General features: G+C 52.1%; 6 protein-coding genes across 6 annotated transcripts; 2 read left to right on the forward strand and 4 right to left on the reverse strand.

Moving 5' to 3' along the window:
• Positions 1 to 2437: 2437 nt before the first annotated feature.
• On the forward strand, positions 2438 to 2933 carry J4E92_008283 (uncharacterized protein; the record flags this gene model as incomplete). Its single annotated transcript, XM_051499636.1, has 3 exons — positions 2438 to 2518; positions 2570 to 2768; positions 2896 to 2933. 3 exons carry the CDS (start codon positions 2438 to 2440, stop codon positions 2931 to 2933), a joined length of 318 nt encoding a protein of 105 aa, XP_051350012.1.
• Positions 2934 to 3536: 603 nt separating this feature from the next.
• J4E92_008284 (uncharacterized protein) lies at positions 3537 to 5848 on the reverse strand (the record flags this gene model as incomplete). The annotated part of the gene is made up of 2 exons (XM_051499637.1): positions 3537 to 5710; positions 5758 to 5848. The coding sequence occupies 2 exons, from the start codon at positions 5846 to 5848 to the stop codon at positions 3537 to 3539; spliced, it is 2265 nt and encodes a 754-aa protein (XP_051350013.1).
• A 3203-nt stretch (positions 5849 to 9051) lies between these two features.
• Positions 9052 to 9967, forward strand: J4E92_008285 (uncharacterized protein; the record flags this gene model as incomplete). Its single annotated transcript, XM_051499638.1, has 2 exons — positions 9052 to 9384; positions 9512 to 9967. The coding sequence occupies 2 exons, from the start codon at positions 9052 to 9054 to the stop codon at positions 9965 to 9967; spliced, it is 789 nt and encodes a 262-aa protein (XP_051350014.1).
• Positions 9968 to 12831: 2864 nt separating this feature from the next.
• Positions 12832 to 14113, reverse strand: J4E92_008286 (uncharacterized protein; the record flags this gene model as incomplete). The annotated part of the gene is made up of 4 exons (XM_051499639.1): positions 12832 to 13261; positions 13311 to 13509; positions 13566 to 13869; positions 13925 to 14113. The coding sequence occupies 4 exons, from the start codon at positions 14111 to 14113 to the stop codon at positions 12832 to 12834; spliced, it is 1122 nt and encodes a 373-aa protein (XP_051350015.1).
• Positions 14114 to 15128: 1015 nt separating this feature from the next.
• Positions 15129 to 15743, reverse strand: J4E92_008287 (uncharacterized protein; the record flags this gene model as incomplete). The annotated part of the gene is made up of 2 exons (XM_051499640.1): positions 15129 to 15639; positions 15685 to 15743. 2 exons carry the CDS (start codon positions 15741 to 15743, stop codon positions 15129 to 15131), a joined length of 570 nt encoding a protein of 189 aa, XP_051350016.1.
• Positions 15744 to 17020: 1277 nt separating this feature from the next.
• On the reverse strand, positions 17021 to 19110 carry J4E92_008288 (uncharacterized protein; the record flags this gene model as incomplete). Its single annotated transcript, XM_051499641.1, has 2 exons — positions 17021 to 18109; positions 18157 to 19110. 2 exons carry the CDS (start codon positions 19108 to 19110, stop codon positions 17021 to 17023), a joined length of 2043 nt encoding a protein of 680 aa, XP_051350017.1.
• Positions 19111 to 20649: the final 1539 nt, after the last annotated feature.

A 20649-nucleotide genomic window follows, 5' to 3' on the forward strand; every position in this document is an offset into this window, starting at 1 on the left:
GTTTGCAGGTGAACAGGAAAGAGAAACCTACATGTACAGCTCAGTCACGCCTTCATATACTCTACACCTGTCATCACTACATTGCACGAAACCCCTGAGTTTGCGTTGTACATCATTCCGATCACGAAACCGTGATACCGTACACGACCACTAGCATTTGGTGCGTATACCCCTTGCTGTGCCTAATCATAGCATTGTTGTGGTTGATAGGTACGTATCGAGGTACCAATTCCTGTAGCCGTCTTGGCGGAATCGATGAAGTGGTACAAGAGCTACTGTGATGGAGGAAGTATATGGAGCTTCGCAAGCTTTGTGGCGGGTGATACCATTGAACCGGATGCAAATGGATTTGTCCTACAAAGTGCGGATGGTATACGCGTTTTGGGTTTTTGGTGTGCGTGAGCCACAGCAAAGCTATCTCAATCATCCCCGCATAAGAAGTACAACTTCAATGTCTAGCCCGAAAGAAAGCCAGGTGGTTTAAGTAAAATGCGCTCTCTTCTTCGCAAGGAGGTTGTTGTCGATCAAAGTCGTGGGATGTGATATGGCGATTATTCGCTGGGCTTCGCGCTCAAGATCGAGTCCTTTCCGCAAGTAACGTCCAAGATTGGGCCATCAATTTTCCTTGATACTGTTTGGGTCGTGTGCATGAAACTTCTCGTTTTGCGGCTGTAGTGGTTAAGTATAGAGACGACCATTCCAACGAACTCTAGCAAACCACTGTTATTAACTTACTAACCCTCTTATACACACCTAAAGTATCCTGCGAAGACTTAAAGCTCGAGCGCGAAGCCCGGAAGATATCTGGAAGATCTTGGTGTGAGGGAGGCCGCGACGAAGGGCGCTAGACATGATCGAGCTAGCGTTGATATGGACAAGCGCCGGCGATCTCTCGCTCTTCGCCGGCGATATCCGACATGAGCTCCTGCCATCGCTCCCCACCTCCCCTCCATCATCACAGTTCATGAAGCTCATGTATATCGAAATTTGTGCCGACGGAATGCCGGCCGCGTGTTCGCACAGGAGAGTCCTTAAGCTCGCCATTTGTGCTGCCTGTGGAGGCACGCCTCATCGCATCTGGCCACCAATCTTCGCAGGGGTGAGCGAAGGGGGCGCAGAAGAGCTGACATTCAGCCGCGTTTCGTCAACCTCCCACTTCACTTTCTTTCCTGTACTACTCATCGATGACCTTACCTGAGCGACGTATACCAACAGATGACCATGAGCAGCTCGCCTATTTATCCGCATGAATTGAGAGGACGTACGATCCGCCTGCTTACTGTCGAGCCAGACGAGCCATCGGCCCCGCTACGATGCCAACTATCAGAAACATGTCTAGACACGAATCCAACCCCGTATCACGCTCTATCATACTGTTGGGGCGCAAACCAAAATCCTGTTCAGATAACATGCAACTCGCATCCTCTCCAAGTAACACCAAATCTACATTCTGTCTTGCACGAGTACCGCCGCAGAGGAACTCAAGCGCTTCTCTGGGTCGACGCAATATGCATCAACCAATCCGACACTTCAGAACGGACGTCACAGGTCCGCATGATGGATAAGATCTACACCGAGGCGGAGTGTGTGGTGGTGTGGTTGGGCGAAGCGCAAGCAACCGACACACTGGCACTGGAGTTGCTCAAAGAAATACATGCGCCTTGGGCTACTTCTGACGATATCCCGATATTGGAGAACGGCAAGGATGCCCTGAGCCACGATGCGATGCTAGCGCAGCGGATGCCTCAGCCGTATTTTGATGCGCTGGCTGCATTTCTCTTACGACCTTGGTTCAGCCGAATGTGGATGTACGTATTACATGATTTGCTTGGAACCTGCGTATCGCCTAGCGGCCCCGTTAATATATCGCAGTATTCAGGAGTTTTTGCTCGCACGCAGGGTGACGATCTGGTGTGGAACGAGTACGATTGGGGAAGACTTTCCGGTTCTTGAAGCAACCGCGCGGTGGCTGCAAATGACAAACTGTATACTCCGAACAAAATTTGCGGTGAATGCGTTTGAAGACCCGGAGGCGCGACGAGTGGGGAAACTTAAGCTACCCTGCGCGTCTGTCTTGTGGTCAATCAAGCACTCAAGAGAGAAAGAGATGAATGGCACGCACGACATGCACGACATGCACAGCGTTTTCACTCTCATGACGATGACCCGCTGGTTCGGCGCCAAGGATCCGCGAGACAGAATATTTGCACTCGTGGGTCTATCGAATGAAATCGACAAGACTTTTGTGGACTACAACAAAAGCTACGAAGACATAAGTCAGGAGGTCAGCCATATGATTCTGGATGGTATGATTCAGCCAACCATGGGTTGTGTATTGGACATCTGGTCGTGTATCACTCGGGGAAAAGATGATGATATCAGGGACCAGAGTTGGGTTGTAGCATTATTTAACGCGCAAAGCTTCCATTACGCGCCAATGAACAATGGATACCCGTCAGTAGATTCGTTGATTAAACAAAAGCCGGAAATCCACTTCTCAACGAAAGAAGACAAAAAGGTAAGCATCACCTGAGTCTGAAAACTTGCTCTCGACTAACAAAACTACTAGGTTCTCCACATCCGCGGTATTGTCTTCGACAAGGTAACCCACCTTGTTTCTTTCCCGGACTTTGGAGGCCAAGTCGAACTACCCGTCGACGACAACAACATGCACAACTTTGCTGCCTATCGTGACTGGTCCGTCCGCGCGAGCAACCTCCTGGTACCGCCTGGAAGTACTGAGCCGAGCCCGATCTACGAACCGACCGGTGAATACACATCTGAAGCATTCTGGCGCACTCTATGCTGCAACCGCTCCGTTCAAGACGCAGTGGAGCCTCCCGTTGATGGAAGCGGCTATGCTGCATTCGCCATGTATTGTTACATTCATGTCAGACGCCACCGCTATCGCAATCTCAAATACTGGTATCTAGGCCTTGTTATAGCCTGTGTCTCAGCTCTGATGTATCACCTCCGAAGCAACTGGTTCTTGTCAAGCACTGTACTGCTCATCCTTCCCTTGCTGGCTCACTATGGCTACAGGACATGCAAAGGGCTCTTACACTCTGTTCAGGCTGATTTGCAGCTCAAGCAAAGAGACTTCGAGGGCTGTCACTTCGCTTGGATGCAGGGGCGGCAATTTGGTCGTACAGAGCTTGGCATGGTTGGTTTGCTGCCCATTTCGGCAAAGGTTGGGAATTGCATTGCTGTCTTCAAGGGGTGTAGGGTTCCTTTTGTGTTAGTGAAATCTGAAAAGGGATATAGGATCGTAGGCGATGCTTACTTGCATGGTGCTATGAATGGAGAGAGACAAGAGAGTGAGGGGGAGATGTTGAGGATTCTGTGAGATGACATTCGCTTTGAGGGCGCATGTTGGGGGGTTCACGATGGCGGTTGTAGTGCAGAAACGCTCGAAATGTGATTACATTACATTACATTACTAGATTATATATGAGATACTGGGTTTCAGTGTGTGGTAGGATATAGGAAAGGGAAGATGAGGCTCGAAGGAGCTGTCGACTATGGAGGTGAGTCGGTTAGACCTCAGAGCATACATGCCACTCCCAGCCTGTCTTCGTACAGCAGTCGATGCGATCGAAGTCCTTGGCAGAGACACTTCCAGCACTGGTAGTATCGAAAGTAATTTCCTGGCCTTCGTGGACGTTGGTGGATCCCCACTGAGCGAAGACGACGTTCTTGCCGGCACCCTCAACAGAGATGGTGCGTCTGTTATCAATTTGGCCTACAGTGTCGAAGACCTTAGTGGTGAGAACACCAGGCTTAGCCTCGTCGAACATGGCCGTAACGTGGAAGCGCTCATGACCCCACATAATAGTACCCGCAAACCAGGAGAAGTGGATCTTGCGAGCGCCAATATCGCCATCAACACGGTAGAACATACCGTGTCTCCAGCCTCCGTAGATGTAGAATTGCTCCGCGAAAGCATTGAACACGTAATCTCCCACTGTGATGACACCCCCGGTAGTGATGCCGATCTGCGTGGATGAGGTTTGGAAGATCTTGACAGCGAAAGGCAGGTTGAGGGTGAAGTATTCGTTGAAGTAGGGGCGGTCTGCGGGGCCGGGTACCATGGGCACGCCCTCTGATGGGTCGCCGCCTGCGATCCTGGTGTATGAAGGGGCTGTTGGTCTGGGTGCGGGAACGTTGCAGGTGCTTTGGACGACAACAACGGTCTGGAAGTCCTTTGTCTCGGTCGCGAAAAAGGTCGCGGCAGTAGTAGTAATGGTTTGAGTGGTCGTGACGGTGCCGGTGGCGACCTGAGAGCAAGCTGCTGAGATCTTGCTGGTGGGCCAAGCTGCGATAGAAGCCGGTGTTACGAGGTCACGCTTCTCAACGGCCCTGTTGAGCTCTGCTGCCATGGTATCGTTGAGCTTTGAGATGCTTGGGTCGTCCTCGTGCGAGAGAGTCTTGACGGCTACGATTGCGATCTCGTAAGGGTCGACAACGACGTCGTTGGTCACTTCGGTGCTGTTATCCGCGCGTCTGGCGTGTCTTCCGTTGAACTTGGCCGCCGTGACGATCGCAATTCCAGAAGTGGAGGTGCTTGTCACGGTCCTTGTGATTGTAGCAGTCTGGGGAGCTGGTGTGATAGTAGCGGTAGCGGTCGCAGTTGTAGTCGGCTGGGAGTAGCCAATGTAGCTGCTGCAGAACTCATCGCCGCTTGACTTGAGGTATGAGATGTCGCTGGGGCAGACAGGTACACCATCATCGCTCTCATCGGTGAACCCAAAGCTGTACTGGATGGTGTAGTGATCGTCGCCGCGGTATTGGCCATCGTTCGTCGCGAAGGAAGCATCCCACTCCTGAGTGTACATGGAGCAGTATTGACCCTGCGAGACACCGTTCTTGAGCAGAATGTAGGTGTTGAAGTAGCGGCACAACTGCGGCTTGCCATCAGCAGGTGGGTGTTCAGTTGCCCATTTGTTCTGCTCTTTGCAGGCAGCTGCACAGAGCTTGGCATCGAATGCGGGCTGGACGAAGAGCTTGTAACCCATGTAGGAGCCTTGCTTGTTGCAGTCGAGAGGAGAGTTGATCGCATTGTTCTTGAGCTCGACTTGTTTGTAACCCTCAGCAGACTGTGTCGTGAGAGACGAGTAGCCGTTGCTTCCAGCGATGGCGACCTCAAACTGTTCTCGCCACTGTCCGTTGTTGTTGGCAGTGTCGGTGTAGACTGGTCCGCCCCAGAACGAGCACTTGATGTTGGCAACAGCTTCGGGGTCTCGGCATTCGGGTCCTGGGTTTGCCGAAGGGTCGCGTTCAACATAGATGTTGAAGCCGAGACATCCATCCTTGGAATTACACTCAGATGCGCAGTGAGAGGGGTCGTAGGTCTCGACTACCTTGTAGCCAAGGTATCCGTAGGCACTGCTGGCACCTTGTAAGTTGGTGAAGGTGTTGAAGTATCCGGAGGGTGTGGAAGCACCCTTGGCCACAGATGCGATCTTGGAGTCGGCGCGGAACTTGCTAGCAGACGACAGGTCGAAGCCGTAAGTGTTGGGGTTGCTGGGCTCAGGGTCGCAGGCCCCACGCCTCAGATGCTTCTTGATCTCCGGTACGGCCGAAGGCTCAGACACAGGCTTGACATCGAGAGGATCAGCGACGACCTCGGAGACGACGTCCGCAATAGCCTCAGTTACTTCGAAAGGAACTGCTTGTTCCTTCAAGCCGGGAATGATGTTGATGACTGGGTCTATTTCTAGTTAGCATGATACTAGTCTTTCATCGAAGAGATCATACCAGGCGTAGCATCAACTCCAGCGAAGTCGATGTCTTGAGCTCCGACCACGGCGAAGGCCGCAACGGCAGAGAAAACGTATGAATACCTCATTATTAAAGATAGTGGGTTGCTCGACCGTAAAGAGTGACTGAGCGGATAAGTGAATGAGAGAAGAGGCTGCTGTTGCTGCTGGCTGTATCTTCTGTGCCTGTATGGATCTTTATATGTTCATGATGAGACCTTGCAAGAGTTCGTCCTCACTACGATCCAAACAAGTTTACGCCATGGAGGGCGGAGTCGCCGCAGCTGAAGCATGCAAACATCATGGCTTTCTCGAGGCGTAGCTGAGTGAATCGAGCAAAATCGTGCCACATATCGAAATAGGCTGCTCGAGTACCACAAGAAGGTAAGTCCTGACGAGCCACTTGACTCGTTCAGTCCCAACCTCGCGTAGTTTTGGTGGTTCTCAAGCCACACATCGAGAAACATACCACTTCTGCTGCCGACGTTGAGGGGCGCCCTTCAGTTTTCGATCTAGCTCTGCATCTGGCAGAGTCTCGCAGTCCAGAACATGCACGTGGGATACCGTGCGCGCTGCCGGCTCGTGGGGGATGTGAGGATAGAAGCTCGCTTGCGAGCGAGACCCGCAATGCCCCTGGCGCGGGAGGCACTAGCGTCGCCTTGGCACATCGTCTTGGCGCCTGGCAGCAATTCTCGTCGAAGCCGAACATTAAAACAACACCCGCAAAGAACAGTGCTCCCTCTTGGACGACAGCGAAAGACACCTGCTTATCCCTTGCAAATGAGGCCTTCCAGTAAACGGTGTCTAGCAAATGTACTTGCGGCACTAGCATGGGCATCATGCACTCATCTAGGGTGCGACTCCGTGAAGGTGCAGCTAACCCAACACTCAATCATGAAGTCTACTTTAGCTTCAACAGAAGCAATGGTACTATTTCGTATCCGACACCTTTAGCTCTTGGCGTGATCTCCACGTACCCAAATCGATATCCGGCGGCGGCTCGCTAACGTTCGTGGAAATTTGCCCCTGCCTCAAGGTTCCGTAGCTTGCGCAGGGTTCGGAAGTTCCTCCATCTCCTTATCTTCTCACCCAACAACCCGTCAACAAACCTGGGGAGTCGCTCTACTGCCCTGCTCTTTGCTCTGGAGACCATCGTGACCTTGCGAATACCTCGCCCATGCGAACTTTCAGAAGGTTCCGGTGGTCCCGCTGCGCTCGTCTAAAGCAACATGTCCACCCACGAGCGATCAAGACCAGTCAGTCCGGAGTGAACAGCCGTGTGAAAGCGACGCCCCTCATCATATACTGTTCGCGCTTCTTCCAGGCCACCGTCTGATACCTGGGCGTTGTTCAATCGTGCGTCGCGATTCGCATCAGGACTGGCACTCCCATAGTATCCTCCCGAGGTCGACCGGCGACAAGATGGAAAGCCTGGTCGCCCTAAGTAGCCTACGAAGACCTCGCATCGCATCGCATCGACCACATATGGCCTTTTCGAAAGTGTCATTCCTGTGTCCTGTTTCGGCGATCTTCGAGTGAAACGGCGCGCTAGAGCTAAAACTTCGGCCCGAGCACATCATAGCTGTTACAGAGACTCTGAAACTACTCATCAAAGGCAGGGCGATACTAAGAAAGCCATCAGCGCTTCGCATGTTCTGCATCAGGCCATTGAATGCGCATTGTGGCGGAGCTGTCAACGTCTCGCCACAAGCTTACACTTTGTCTGAATCGTCACGGATAACGGCACCACTAGCAAGCATGCGCAGTCGCTACAGTCTTCTCCTCAAACTCGACACTCAGTACAGGGACCCTCCTACTATCGGAATATTTGCATCGGCAACTGGCCAACTCAACATCTACAGACTTCCTGCACGCGCTCAGACGACCTCTGGTAGTGCAAACGCACGATATGGAAGAGCTTTCTCACTATTGAATGCCGGCGGTTTATCAAAATTACGTGGGGTAAATCCCAATAAACGTCAGCTTGTTTATACACTAGTTGATAGTCACTGTACTGTAAAGGAGGTACTGTTCACCCAGGGAATGTCATTTTACGTTTGGCTGTGGGCGGGTGATCAGCCTAAGCGTACAACGCCAGTCCTGTGCACCGGAACCAAACTTTCGTAAGACCAGGATTGGCCTGAGGCACGTCGCACACCAACGCAACTGGATTACACATGTGGAAATAGGTCGGTGGTACAAAGTTTTGCGGTTCCAACAACTGAATTCACGCAGGCGATCGACGCGATAGCAGCGCATCAACAGCTCTACACCTTCATGGAGGGAGGCAGTGTTGCAATCTCTCCCAGGATCCCGGCATCACTTGCCACGCGTCGCCTTCAAGTGCGTCTACAGGAGCAACCTGTATACGACCTCCGCGGACTGAAGCTTCGTGTTTCGCGACTAATTCTCCGTCATACCTGCGCACTGGAGCATCCCACTCCACGCTTGTGCACCCAACACTGGAATTTTGACAAGCATCTTTGCGCAACTATCGCTTTGACATCGATTAATATCTTCTCCTGAAGCCGCCACTAGGGGGCGAAGCACGCGTCTGGATAGTACTATGGAGCGACCAACGTTTCGAACGACCTGTCAAAACATTGGCCGTGCCTGACTACTGGCTCCACGCTTGGCAACGCTCGAACTTCAATGCACACCAGCTTCGCAGGAATCGCATTCATTCTTCTCAAACCGACAGTGAGGCTATTGACGCGTGTTGAGATGGCATTCCTGTGTCACGGATGGCTCCCAATAGACGACACATTGCCTACTGCTGCACCACGTCGAGTCCAGTAGCGCTCGGAAGGGATGATTCATCTTGACGACGAAGACAACCCTCATCACTTTTGAGTTGCTGTGGCGCGTAGTCAGACGACCCTCGTGATGTTTCTCGGTTCTAGCTCCATCGTGCTTTGACTCTTCAATCTCGCTACAACCGGCACACCAGTCGGAACGCACATCCCGCTAATGCATCAGCGCCTCCTGGCCTGGCGCGGTGCATGGATACCAACTCCAACAACAGGCTCGTGCTGATCCAAGCAGACAACGTTCAGCCCAGGAGGACGGAACCATGATCTCTCTCAGGTGGGCACGGGAGCACGGGTCGCACAGGCGAATATGAAAATCGGGAGTGCCCACCTTACTCCTCCCATTTCAGTGATCAGATATAATGGCTTTCGAAAAGCACGTCGTTTCTTACAAACAGAGATCATCTCTTGCCATTGTGCTTTCACCTCCCATTCCTTTAAGGCCCTTCTCTTCTATCACTGCTGTTAGTCACCCATACGCGATGTTCGACCACGACAAAGAGAAAGACTCCGGTCTGCCTTTCCATGAGCCTTCTACAGCACCTCCCTCGGAAGACCGAAGAAAGCATCACTTCCTACGGACTGAGGCCACAGCCTTCTTGGGAGAGCTTATTGGCACCTTCATGTTCCTTTCTTTGGCTTTCACTGGTACTCAAATCGCACTCAACGCTGCCGGCACCAACGACTTGACCGCAAGCTCGAACCCCATACCGGATGTGGGAAAGCTTTTGTACATCGCCTTCGCCTTTGGTATCTCTCTAGCCATTAACGTCGCCATCTTCGCCGACATCAGTGGCGGTAAATTCAACCCAGCAGTAAGTTTAGCCACGCAGCCTGTGTTCGTATGACCCCGGCACTTGGATAACACCATATGCAACATCGGGAACACATACAGCCATCATACACGTGCAGTGTAACAGACGCTAATCTACTTCTCCACAGGTTACTGCCGCCTTATGGCTCACACGAAAGATCCACTGGCACCGTGCACTCCAAACCATCATAGCGCAGATGATCGCTGCTATAGCCGCAGCAGGCTTCGTCTCCGGTCTTTTGCCTGGCGAACTCACCATCGACACCAAGCTTGACGCATCCATCTCCGTCACAAGAGGTCTATTCCTAGAAGCTTTCGTCACCGCGCAACTGGTCCTCAGCATCCTCATGCTGGAAGCTGGGTCAGCGAAACCAATGTACATCGGAATGTCGCTATTCATCGCCGAGATATGCAGTGTCTACTTCACCGGTGGCAGCTTGAACCCAGCACGCAGTTTTGGCCCCGCGGTCGTTGTCGGGTTCACCAGCTACCACTGGATATACTGGCTAGGACCAATGCTGGGTGCAGCGGTAGCGAGTGGGGCTTATGCACTCATCAACTTTGTACGGCGGGAGCAGATATAAAACATCGCAGCAGGACGACGTAATGAACAAATTATCTTTCGCTTTGTTGGCTGGTACAGCAGTTCTGGGGTCGATGCAAGTCATCGGGTTTTGAGTCCCACGGGTGGGATGGACTATGTGGGCACAGCTTGCTCTCTCCTTTGTCACTTGACTTCTTGGACTATTCTCTAGCCGACGTGAAGGCTCTGGTACCTCTTTCTTAATTAACATGACATTCTGTTACCTTCTAAAATCGCCGCGATGCAGTTCTACACATGGTGAATTAGAGAATACTTTGAGGATATCTCGATGGAATAGCTACATATGGTGAAGTAGAGAATACCTTAAAGATATCTTGATGGAATGTTAGCAAATTCCGACACTGCTCGCTCACTCTTGAGCTCATTCCATGGGTACCCATCACTTGGGGAAAGTATATGTACTATGTTCTCAGTTTCAAGTAGCTCTCTCTACGCACAAGATATACAACCACCTACTCCAGTTGCTTTGAAATACTACTACTACTGCGTCTATTCCAGCCCGTTCTGACCTCATTTGCTTTGAATCACAGTCGCTCAAAGTCACAGACGCGTAAACCGTATCATGAAGACTACAACGAAGAACCAACAGCGCTCACCATTTTTACGTCTACCTGGGGAGCTACGGAACGCTGTGTACGCGTATATCTTCGGCATCAACGACATAGTAGTCGTCCGGCGACATATACTAAGCATCCATCCACATCAACCCACCATCGGTCAGTGTATCCACGTCCTTGGAATCTGTCTCCAAATCCGGGCCGAAGCCACACCACTTCTCTACTCCAAATCCATAATATCAGTAGACGAGGTTGTGGATCTAAAAAGGCTCGCTACTCTCACTGGTCATGAAGCCATAGTGCATATCATCATTCCTTGGAGAACGGCTTGGACGTTGGTGTTGATGAACAACAGATCTTTCGGACTTGTGGATTTGGGGTCACAGCGCAATGCTATGTTTCATTCGTTCAAGGGGCTTAGGAAGGTGTCGATTACGCCCCAGTACCACGAGGTAGATTCGAGGGACGTGTTCCTGGCTATACGAGAGCCATTCAATGATCATGAGCTAGAGGTTGTTTGGTGGCAGGAATCGATACATTGAGATGGATACGAGGGTGATTGGAGTGTAAGATTGAAGAATTTGAGTATGCGCGAAGGTATACGACATATCCTACCACGATCCAATCGATGAGCGCGAGGTGACCGCTCTCTCACTCACCTTCACCTGATCAGCTGGTCCAAGCGCGTATGTGGTGCCTTGACCTCTGTAGCGTGTTGAAGGCTTTTTTATCCCTACTCACCACCAGGTCCGCTGTTGCATTGCTTACGACACTCCCGTCCACTACACTCAGCCATCAGGAAAAATGGATCGCGAAGCCATGTAAGCAATACCTGGCGATTACGTGCAAGAAATCCCACTGACAGAAGTACTAGCACTGCCGCTAACCAATTGGGATCTCCCCTCCTCCGACTTCCAGGCGAGCTTCGGAACCGCATATACGGTTTTGCCTTCTGTGGCAACAACACTCCCCGAACCGCCCTTCTCAAGACCTGCAAGCAGATCGAGCACGAGTCGAAGCCAATATACTACTCTCAAACCACCCTTTCATTCTACCACTTTGCGGATATAAGGTACATGGTGGATAGGATAAAGCCAGAATTACTCGCTAGAGTGAGGTCAATCCGCACAAGGGCCATGTCAACAAGCTTAACGGCGTCGGACTGTCTTCGGCGCAATTATAAGAGCGTCCGGCACACCAAAGACTGTCAGAGATATACAAGCTATCTACCGGGGCTGAAGTATTGGCATGTTTATGGGGATTTGAGTTCGTACTGGCAGGAACAAGTGAAGGAATGGATCGGGATGCTGATGGATCGTAACCTGGAGCTCACCTTTGATTTGACGGAGTAATCTCAAGGCGGTGGTTGTCGTACATATCGCATTCTCTATTTTGGAATCCCGGGTATAGAAGTCACTTCCTTGACATATACGTCTTAGTGGGGTATCATAGCCCGAAATAGCCCAGTGAATGCGGAGGGCAAGCGAGATAGCCACGTGCGCTAGCGCCACCTTGTACCATAACAACCACCCGGTCACACTTGACAACCTCAATCTCTTTCCAATTTCAGTCACAACAAACAAACTCTCCGACTGACCCCATCACTGTGCAAGCTCAAATTCGTCGAGGTGACAATGGATCTCGACAGCATGTAAGAAACAGCGACAGTGAAATGTCGACTCCGAGCTGACAGATTGCGATAGCACCGCTGCGAACCAGCGCGACTCACCTCTTCTGCGCCTTCCCGCCGAGCTTCGGAATAAGATATACCTCTATGTATTCGATGATAATGACATACATCTCGTTCATTACCGCCGCGACCTTCGAGTCCCTCCCGGCTCGCCTTACCCGATGAGCTTAGCGCAGAGCTGCACTCAGTGCCGCTATGAAGCCCTTCCTTTTTTCTGGCAAAGCACCATATTTCACCTGAGGTACCCCAATATGAGTAGCCTCGTGCTCAATACGAGCCAGAGCTTGCGCGACAAAATTAAGGTCGTTCGTCTTGATTATAGCGTTGCTTTTAATTTTCATATGGACACGCGTGGTCATGAGGGTGCATTTGCTGGGGTAAAGAAATTCGTGTGGGGATACGACAGGCTCTCAAGAAGATATGCAGACGAGAAATGGATGAAGAAGATGAAGGCGACTTTTGGAGAGGACGCTGAACTTATTGATTCAAACGGCAAAGGCTATGTAGCGGAAGACTGAGCATGACAACGCAAGGAAGATCTCTGTTGGGTTCATTGTAGATATTATAGAGGTGCGTCCGGAGTAAAAGGACTTCTCATCAAGCCGACTCAACATCAACAGTATACGTCCTATCATGATAAATCCTCTTATCGTTCATCGGCGCCGTGCTCTTATCCGACGCGCCATCGTGTATCCTCTCCCAAGCATCCTGATCGCGCCCATGATGCACAGCCGACAAGCTGAAGCCATGATCCGACGGGCCGTGGTAGCTGTCTCCTCCTCTTTGTCTGCGCGAGCGGCCGCCTGCGGTGATGGTCGTTGCCACGCGATGTTTGCTGTTCGGGTCGGTGCTGTTGTCGCGTTCGTTCTGGAAGTAGTGGCGCAGGGCTGGGAGGGAGGAGGCGAAGCAACCGATGCCTGTTTCGACGTTCGAACAAAGGACGATGTGGGCGACCCAGAAGGGGAGGTTGGTCTGGGACTCGAATTTGTTGACGAAGGGGATGCGTATCATTGTGATGATTGATGCGCTGGTGTTGTTAGTGATTGGTCGTACTGCTTTGAGAAATGGAGACTTACAGCGAGGCGAACGATAGCAGTCCGAATGCTTGAAGCTTCGATTGTCTCTTCATCTGCGTGTTCCATAGGATGATAGCCGGCACAACTACCAGGGCCATGTCGGTCAAGATTGTCGACACTGTAGCAGTGTGCGCGATGATGAGGAATGTCTCCGCCGAAGCGCACTCTCCGTCGCCACTCATGATCAGCGTCGGAGTCCCTGTATATATTAGTCAGTGTTGTCCGACCTGTCCATTGCAAACTGGGCATACTTACACAAAGCGCGCACCGGCTGGCAGTAAGCCAATGTTCCAACGAAGGTAACAAGAAAAGACGCCCATGTGACGGCTAGCAAGACCCAGACGGTAATTCTCATAGGCTTCTTGATCGATGCAATTCGCCTAATCGTGATGCACACTGACGATTTGACAGTCGCAAGTGCAACAACGTAGACCAAGATCCAGATGAGGTAGTACTTGATAGCTTCAGACTGCTGCCACGCATTGAGGTCCTCGTTCATTCTACCGAGGCCAGCGAGGCAGCCATAGATAGCAAGGCCTGTAACAGGGATGTATGCGATCTTTGAGGTCATGTTAGTATAGCCCTAGTCGCAGAATCTTTGGTGATGAACGTACCGTGCCAACAACCATGAACGCATCTTCCAAGCCGAATATCCTTTTCTTAATTCGGATATAGGTTCGCAACGCTACGGTAACGATGGAAAGGGCGAAGAAGATGGACGAGATGACGATGATGGCGAGCGGTAGACCGTCCGGTGCAATCAGCCTCGCAGAAGGATCGACATCGTTCATGGGCGCCGCCATTGTGGGTTCAAGACGAATATGATCAGCAAAGCCACAGACAGAGTATGTGCCTGCATCTCGAGGAACCTGCTATTACTTTATACGACTCCGCCGACATTGACCGCACCAGCTCATACCCAGTTGAAGTGGATCATAACAAATAACCACCAAGGCCCTCGACTCACGCTGATGCACCCGTTCCTCCTTCGCGCCGTTACCATCCTCACACTTCCCTGCCCGGAAACGGTTGTGACAGCCGCGAACTCGACTCGCTGCAGGGTCTGGTGCGTCATCTTCGCACCGTGCCCACGTGTAGCGGGAGGAAACATGCAGCCGTTCGGACCAAGACGACGAAAATCTTGCTAGAAAGGAGAGCTATGCGTGCTATGTAAGTAATCTGACACGTTTTTGTATCCATACAGCGACGCCATGGCGATGGTACCGAAAAACTAGCGGAGCGATCTCCCGCGCCGGCGATCAGGATGCCGGGTCTAGATGATGGCTAGTGACCGCTAGTCGTGTCTCGAGACGGGAACCTGACTTTCCAGGTCGAATCGAGAAGCTGAAGAGCAGGTGGACCGAGTAGAAGGTCCGGACTTTTGGCGCTGGGTCAGATCGTGGGTTCGGGGCGAGGAGTTGCTGCGATGGGGGTCCACTTCATGGACGGAAGAAACCGAACAGATGCGCCATAGACTACCATTAGTACAAACATTAAGGATTTCAAGATTTCTGAGGTAATGTAGACTTCTCTAGATGCGGGAGTGCAAGTCCGTTCACCCAGAGTCACTGTTTTGGTCGCCGCTTTGAGGCCATCACTGTAAATTGTATTGCGAGCAACTACTTGCGCACGTATTCTTCCCCATTTTCTTCCTTGTTGCACGCATATTGATACATCTGAGTATCGCTAGTCTCCGATGGGGTCCGCCCGCTTGTTTCCAGGATGCGAGAGGTGAGACTCATCCTATATGAGCCATATGTCGCAAGGCTTGTGTGATCGCGCCCCCTGAGTACACTTCCATTCTGCTCTGATGTCATATTATTCCTCCAGGTACTTGTACTCAACTGCGATTCCCAGGGCGGAGATACCACGCAGTATATCTTCCTGTGCCTTGAGGGGAAAGTGAGGAATATTAACCACACGAAGCTTCCGCAGCATCGGGAATTGCTGGAGATCCCACGGCACACGGAGTGGTAGGGCGCCGCTCCGATGAATTAAGCTTGTCACTGCGTACGAATCCACAAGGAGAGACGTGACGAGAGCGGAGTTTGCCGGGCCCATGTAAAGATTGACTCTTTGTATGTCACAGATCGCTTTGGCGTTGATGGTGCATCTATCCCAGAAGATTTTGGTAGCTTCGTGGCGGATCTGTTGGCAGGTCGCGAGCACGTAAATCACGCTCTTGTTGTGGCGAGGCATCGAATAATCCTGGGGTCCCCAACGCTCCTTCGCAACCACTTCTGAATCGAAGAAGACGTACTCATAAATGCGATTGCGAGTCTCTCCGGGAAGACGCAGAAGAGGTGAGTTGAGCTGGTTGTTTCGCGCGCTAGTATGGTCAGTGAGGAAACATTCAGGGGAGCTGCGTACTCACAGTTCCTCGAAGTATTCGGACGGGGGTTGGTTCGCGGTCATCTTCACGTGGGTGGCCATGTTGTTCTTGTGGATGCTGGGTGTCGTACAGTTAAGGTGAGTTATCTGCATGGAATGCGACCGGAAGGGAGAGCAATAAACAAAGGAGCCAGCAAACACTCGTTGACACGTCTGGATTAGCTCGACGCTAATCGCCATTTGCCTAGACACTTTCCACAATTGTGGAAGAGGGAAGAGGATTCGCCTTTGACTCAGACTGATGCCTGGTCTTGGCTCTATCTGATCAATGAAGTCACTGCAGAAAGAAGAGGCGACGGAGCTTATGACGCAATACCAATAGACGCGGTTTAGTTTGTGATAAGTAAGTGTAGCGCCATGTCTGAATATAAGACGTTACAAAGCCTATCTCCAATCGCCCAAACGATCTAAGAAATAAATACGTCACCTCTATCAATTACACGTCTCTGTGATACCTGAGAGGTACGAGCTTTGAGAATGAGACAGATGTATCTAGGCCTTCTGCGAGAGAATAATTGTCTCCTCGTCTAAAGATGGACCGCTCAATCTTCCTTCCCTGCCTTGATCAAATCTCCCCTGGCCCATCTATTTGTATTCAGAGCCTCATTATACCAACCTCTGTACATCCACCCCGATTACTATCCACCACGAGAACCAACGCCCCCAGCGTCCAGGCGAACGAAGAGTTTACAGGCTAGAGATTGATACTGATACCAAGGTCGCGGTGTCGCCACGGGTGATAGAAGGCGCGCGATCAGATGAAAAGCTGACATGGATGGCCTAAGCGCGAAGGAGAGAAGTAGTGCTTAGAGAATTGAATTGGATTAGGTGATGAGGCGGACGGATTTGGGTTACTCTCGTGCGTGCGAGGAATATGCGTTGGCAACACGTTGAAGTGCTGCAGTCGATGGCACTAGAGTATCGTCACTTAGATATCGCAACACGAAGACATCAGTAAACAGCCTGGTGACAGCAGTAGAGCAGTAACCACATCACAGCACCAAACCAACAGGAACAACAACATACAAATATAACGTTCATTGATATGGAGAATCCGTAATCATACTCCCTTAATGCTACATCCCACATCCCATCGCTAAAAGTAATAGAAAGCCAACAGTCAGTCTTTTCGAATACATTCTATTACAACGTATAGTGTTGCCGCAGCGCCGTGAGCATGAAAGTGGTATCGTGAAAAAGGCAGGAAATCCAGTTGCGCCAAATGAACATCGTGATTTAAACCATTTTGAACGCCAGGAAACCCGATGATAGGAAGAAGAGCAAAGAAGAGGAGATGTTGTACGTGTTGGTGTGGGGTGTTATTGCGGAAGCGACTGATGACAGCCATGCGCCTCCTGCCCAGCATCCAGCTTCTCACCCGTCCGCATACTCGTAGGAACAGAAGCATCTTTCTCAGCATTCGAAGCCACTTGTCGCGACTGCGATTGCGTTTGCGATACCTGAGTCGCCATCGCACTCCCATCAGCAGAAGCCGAGCGCTGCGACCCGTCTTCCTGGACATAAGCAATAGGACCCCAAATGCGCCAGTGAAGCAGTATAATATGCGTAATCCGATGAGCGAGATCAGTCAATTTCGCCGTCTCGGGATGTAAATGCGCAAAAGCAAACGTATCGGCGATGTTGGGTCGAGACAATGAGGGGAGAGGCGGCATGGAAGGAGATATGGAGACGAGCGCGTTGAAGAGTTCGATGGGCGAGGATGTGCTGTGGCGGTCGACGTTGGCGAGGATCTGGGGGAGGAGCGAGGCTTCGAGGCGGGATGCGTGCCAGGAAGATCTGCGCACGAATAGAGTGCGGAGGTGTTGGTTGGCTTCGGCCATGTGGTCGAAACTGCAGGAGGGGGTTTGGCCGGCGAGGTGCGAGGCCTGGCGGAGGATTTCTAGGGAGAGGGCTTCGGAGTTCAGCATCCATTGTTGGGGGCCGTGGCCTACGGCCTCGCCCATGATGGCGGAGAGGGCGGTGCGGAGTTGTTGGCCGATGGCGAGCGTCATGGAGCCTTGGTAGCCGAGCTGTCGGGCGAGTTGTGTGTACATCTCCATACAGACCTCAAACATGACGAGATCGTCAACCTCAGCCTTGAGCGATGCTAGGCGATCGTGGTCTAGGAAGAAGGTATCGGGAAAGTCACTCCGTCCGTCTCGGCCGAATGTGATCGCTGTGACTGCGCGAGTGAATACCTCCAGCTCGAAACATGGGCCAGCTCGGGGTCGTGGCGAGCAGTGGGGGCCGAACTCATCGACTGCGTCGGTGAACCAGGTTTGTGCTGTGTTGATGTTGACCCTTGCCCTACCGTGGACAAGTCTGTCGAGATGGTAGTGCTTCTCAAAGTTGACGCTGTCCTCGATCAGGAGCGTCTTCAGATTTCTGATCTGGTGGTTCGCGACGTCCTACATGAGTTAGCTTGAGCACATCTCAATTCTATCAGGCAACTTACGAGTTTCATGGCCTCTAGAATGCCGAACAGCTTCCTCAGGCCTTCTACGATCTTTTCGAGGTTGCGGTCCGCCTCACCCAGTCTTGTGCAAGTGACCATCTCGTCGACAAGAATATCGCGCATCGGCGCGCAGTGCTCCTTGAGTAGTTGCGCCATCCACTCCGACAACCGCCCCAGATCGCACACTCCTCGTTCGATAGCTTGCATCAGCATAGGAACATCGAGATGCTCGTCCACTCTGGAATGGTCGCGATCGGGAACCAGGCTCTTGAGAACATCGCGGACGTTCTGGAACAGGATCGGTATCCGCCGTTGCGCATATGGTGTGAAAGCTTCGACTTGGATTGGTGACAGTGGTGGTGTGCCGTGGAACATGCGATTGTAAAGTACCAGTTCTGCGATCAACGCTCCCCAGTACTTGTCTGCTACTCTCTCCTTCTCTTGGCCTTTGACGCCATCGACGTTCGGTCTGAAGCTGAGGTCTCTGTCGAAGTTGACGTCATGCCGTAACTTGATGTTGGTGATGATGCTCTGAATGTCCAGCTCGCTCAACGACTGCTTGGTAACTGGCGGTAGATCTAATGCTTCGAGAAAGTTCTCTGCCAGCTCCTCGCCAGACTGTTCCACTCCTGTCTCTCCAGGCATCATAACTCGTAGATATCCTGCGAGCTCTTCTGGGATGGTGGAGTGATAAAGTGATAACGTTCGTGCTGGACTTCCATCTCTTGATCTAACCTCGACAACTGCATGCCGTGGTCCTGACGCGGTCTCTTCCATCTGTCCATCCAAGCACGTCGTAGAACTATGCCATGACGTGGAGGCGCTTCTGTCGTCGACATCCATGGCCGACCGTGAAGCAAAGCCAGGTCCGAAAGAGGAAGCTGTGTTGACAGGCTTGGTCGGCTGGGAACGCATCTCCTTCCGCCGACGGATGCTCCCGCAGTTCTGCTGCATGGTGGGCCGGGTTCTCATAAGATGACGTAGGTAGGGTGTACGACGACGGTTGAAAGCGGGAAGGTGTCGAGCGCGCGAGTGTGCGTAATGGCGACGATGAAGCCTGGGGAAGCGAAGGCTCAAGAAAAGCGCATGGGGTTGCTACAAGCGCCAACTACCACTCGTTAGCTTACAAACTATCCAAGACAGAGCGGTTTGTAAGACACAAGCCAGAAACGTGTTCATAGGCTGTTTGACGCAGCGACGGGTGGCCGCTGGAACGAACGAGATAGCTCCCGAGTCAGACAAGCACGAAGACGCGGGATCGTGCTTAGCAAGTCGTACCTTTTTGCATGTGCCCTCGTTGGATACCAGATCAATAGGATCTCTTGTATGCCAGTCGAGGCTTATCTCATAGCAAGCAGGACAAAGTGGTCATTCGCGATGATGACAAAAACAGAAGAGTGACGATGCGAAGCGTGAAGAGACGGCTTCGTAGGAAAACCACTTTGCTGCAGAAGCAAAGTGCAACAGCGCGGAACGAGCAAAAAAACAGAGAGACAGACAGGAAGGGGTACTACTGGATGGAGTAGTAGGTAAGGCGTGCGAGTGCTGCAAGGTGACGCTGCGGAAATCAAACAACGTTTGTGTCGTTGTGGGTGGTTGTGCAAGGTCGGAGGCTGAGGTTAGGTGCGAGCGGGTGCCCTTGCATTCTTGTTTAAAAGACGGGCACAGACCTGTGACTACGTCGTGGATTATGCTCTGACCATATCTTAAATGTGCAATCCAATACTTTGGGACGTGGGAGGCGATCGCCACAGAACGACCGACGGCGTTAGGGCGTTCCGTAGGGGACCTCGGGCGTGTCTGGTGGGCGTGAAGCTGCAACGCGTGTCATCCCAGCGGCGACTGCACACCGCTAGTCAGCAGCGACAGCAATTAACAGACCTCAGACGGTAAACGCGGAGCCGCAGTAGCGCTGTCTCGCTCGCCAGACACGGTATCCGACGATGTCGTGAGGGAGCAGAATGCAGCAGATGTGCAGGCCCAGCACGCCGAGACCGCGTGCAGCCACCCGTGATTGGCTGCAGCACCGGGGAGCGCATCACGGCCGCCTCACTTATTGAAAGTAGGGCGAGCATTTGGCATCCGCGCTGCTATCCGGGGGGGATGAAAAGAAAATCCGGTCCCAGTCCTGTGTCGCTGTCCTCGACGCGACTGACCCAGTCTGACCGGACGCTGCATGCAGCACACATCCATGGACTGCGATGGCAAGCAGACGCGTCGCACGTCGTGTCCAGCTTCTAGACAGTCGACCCACCGACGTCAGTCGTGTTCCTGGCCCCTTCGATGCCATCATGAGTCGTCCACAAGTGCGATCGTCGGACGTCCTGGCGTGCGGGCGCGGGATCCAAAGGCGACTGAAACGCAACCGCTTCATCTAGCAGCCTTGCCGCTCCGACAAACTGCCGAGTGCCCAAGGACCGACTCGTTCAGAAGACCTGTCCGGTTCGTGTGTCGCAGATCGTGATGGGCAAAAGCAGAGCAGCCTCTCATGGT

This window comes from Alternaria infectoria, assembly GCF_024043175.1.
Source record: "Alternaria infectoria strain BMP 0036 chromosome Unknown scaffold_16, whole genome shotgun sequence".
In the NCBI taxonomy this organism is placed as follows: domain Eukaryota; kingdom Fungi; phylum Ascomycota; class Dothideomycetes; order Pleosporales; family Pleosporaceae; genus Alternaria; species Alternaria infectoria.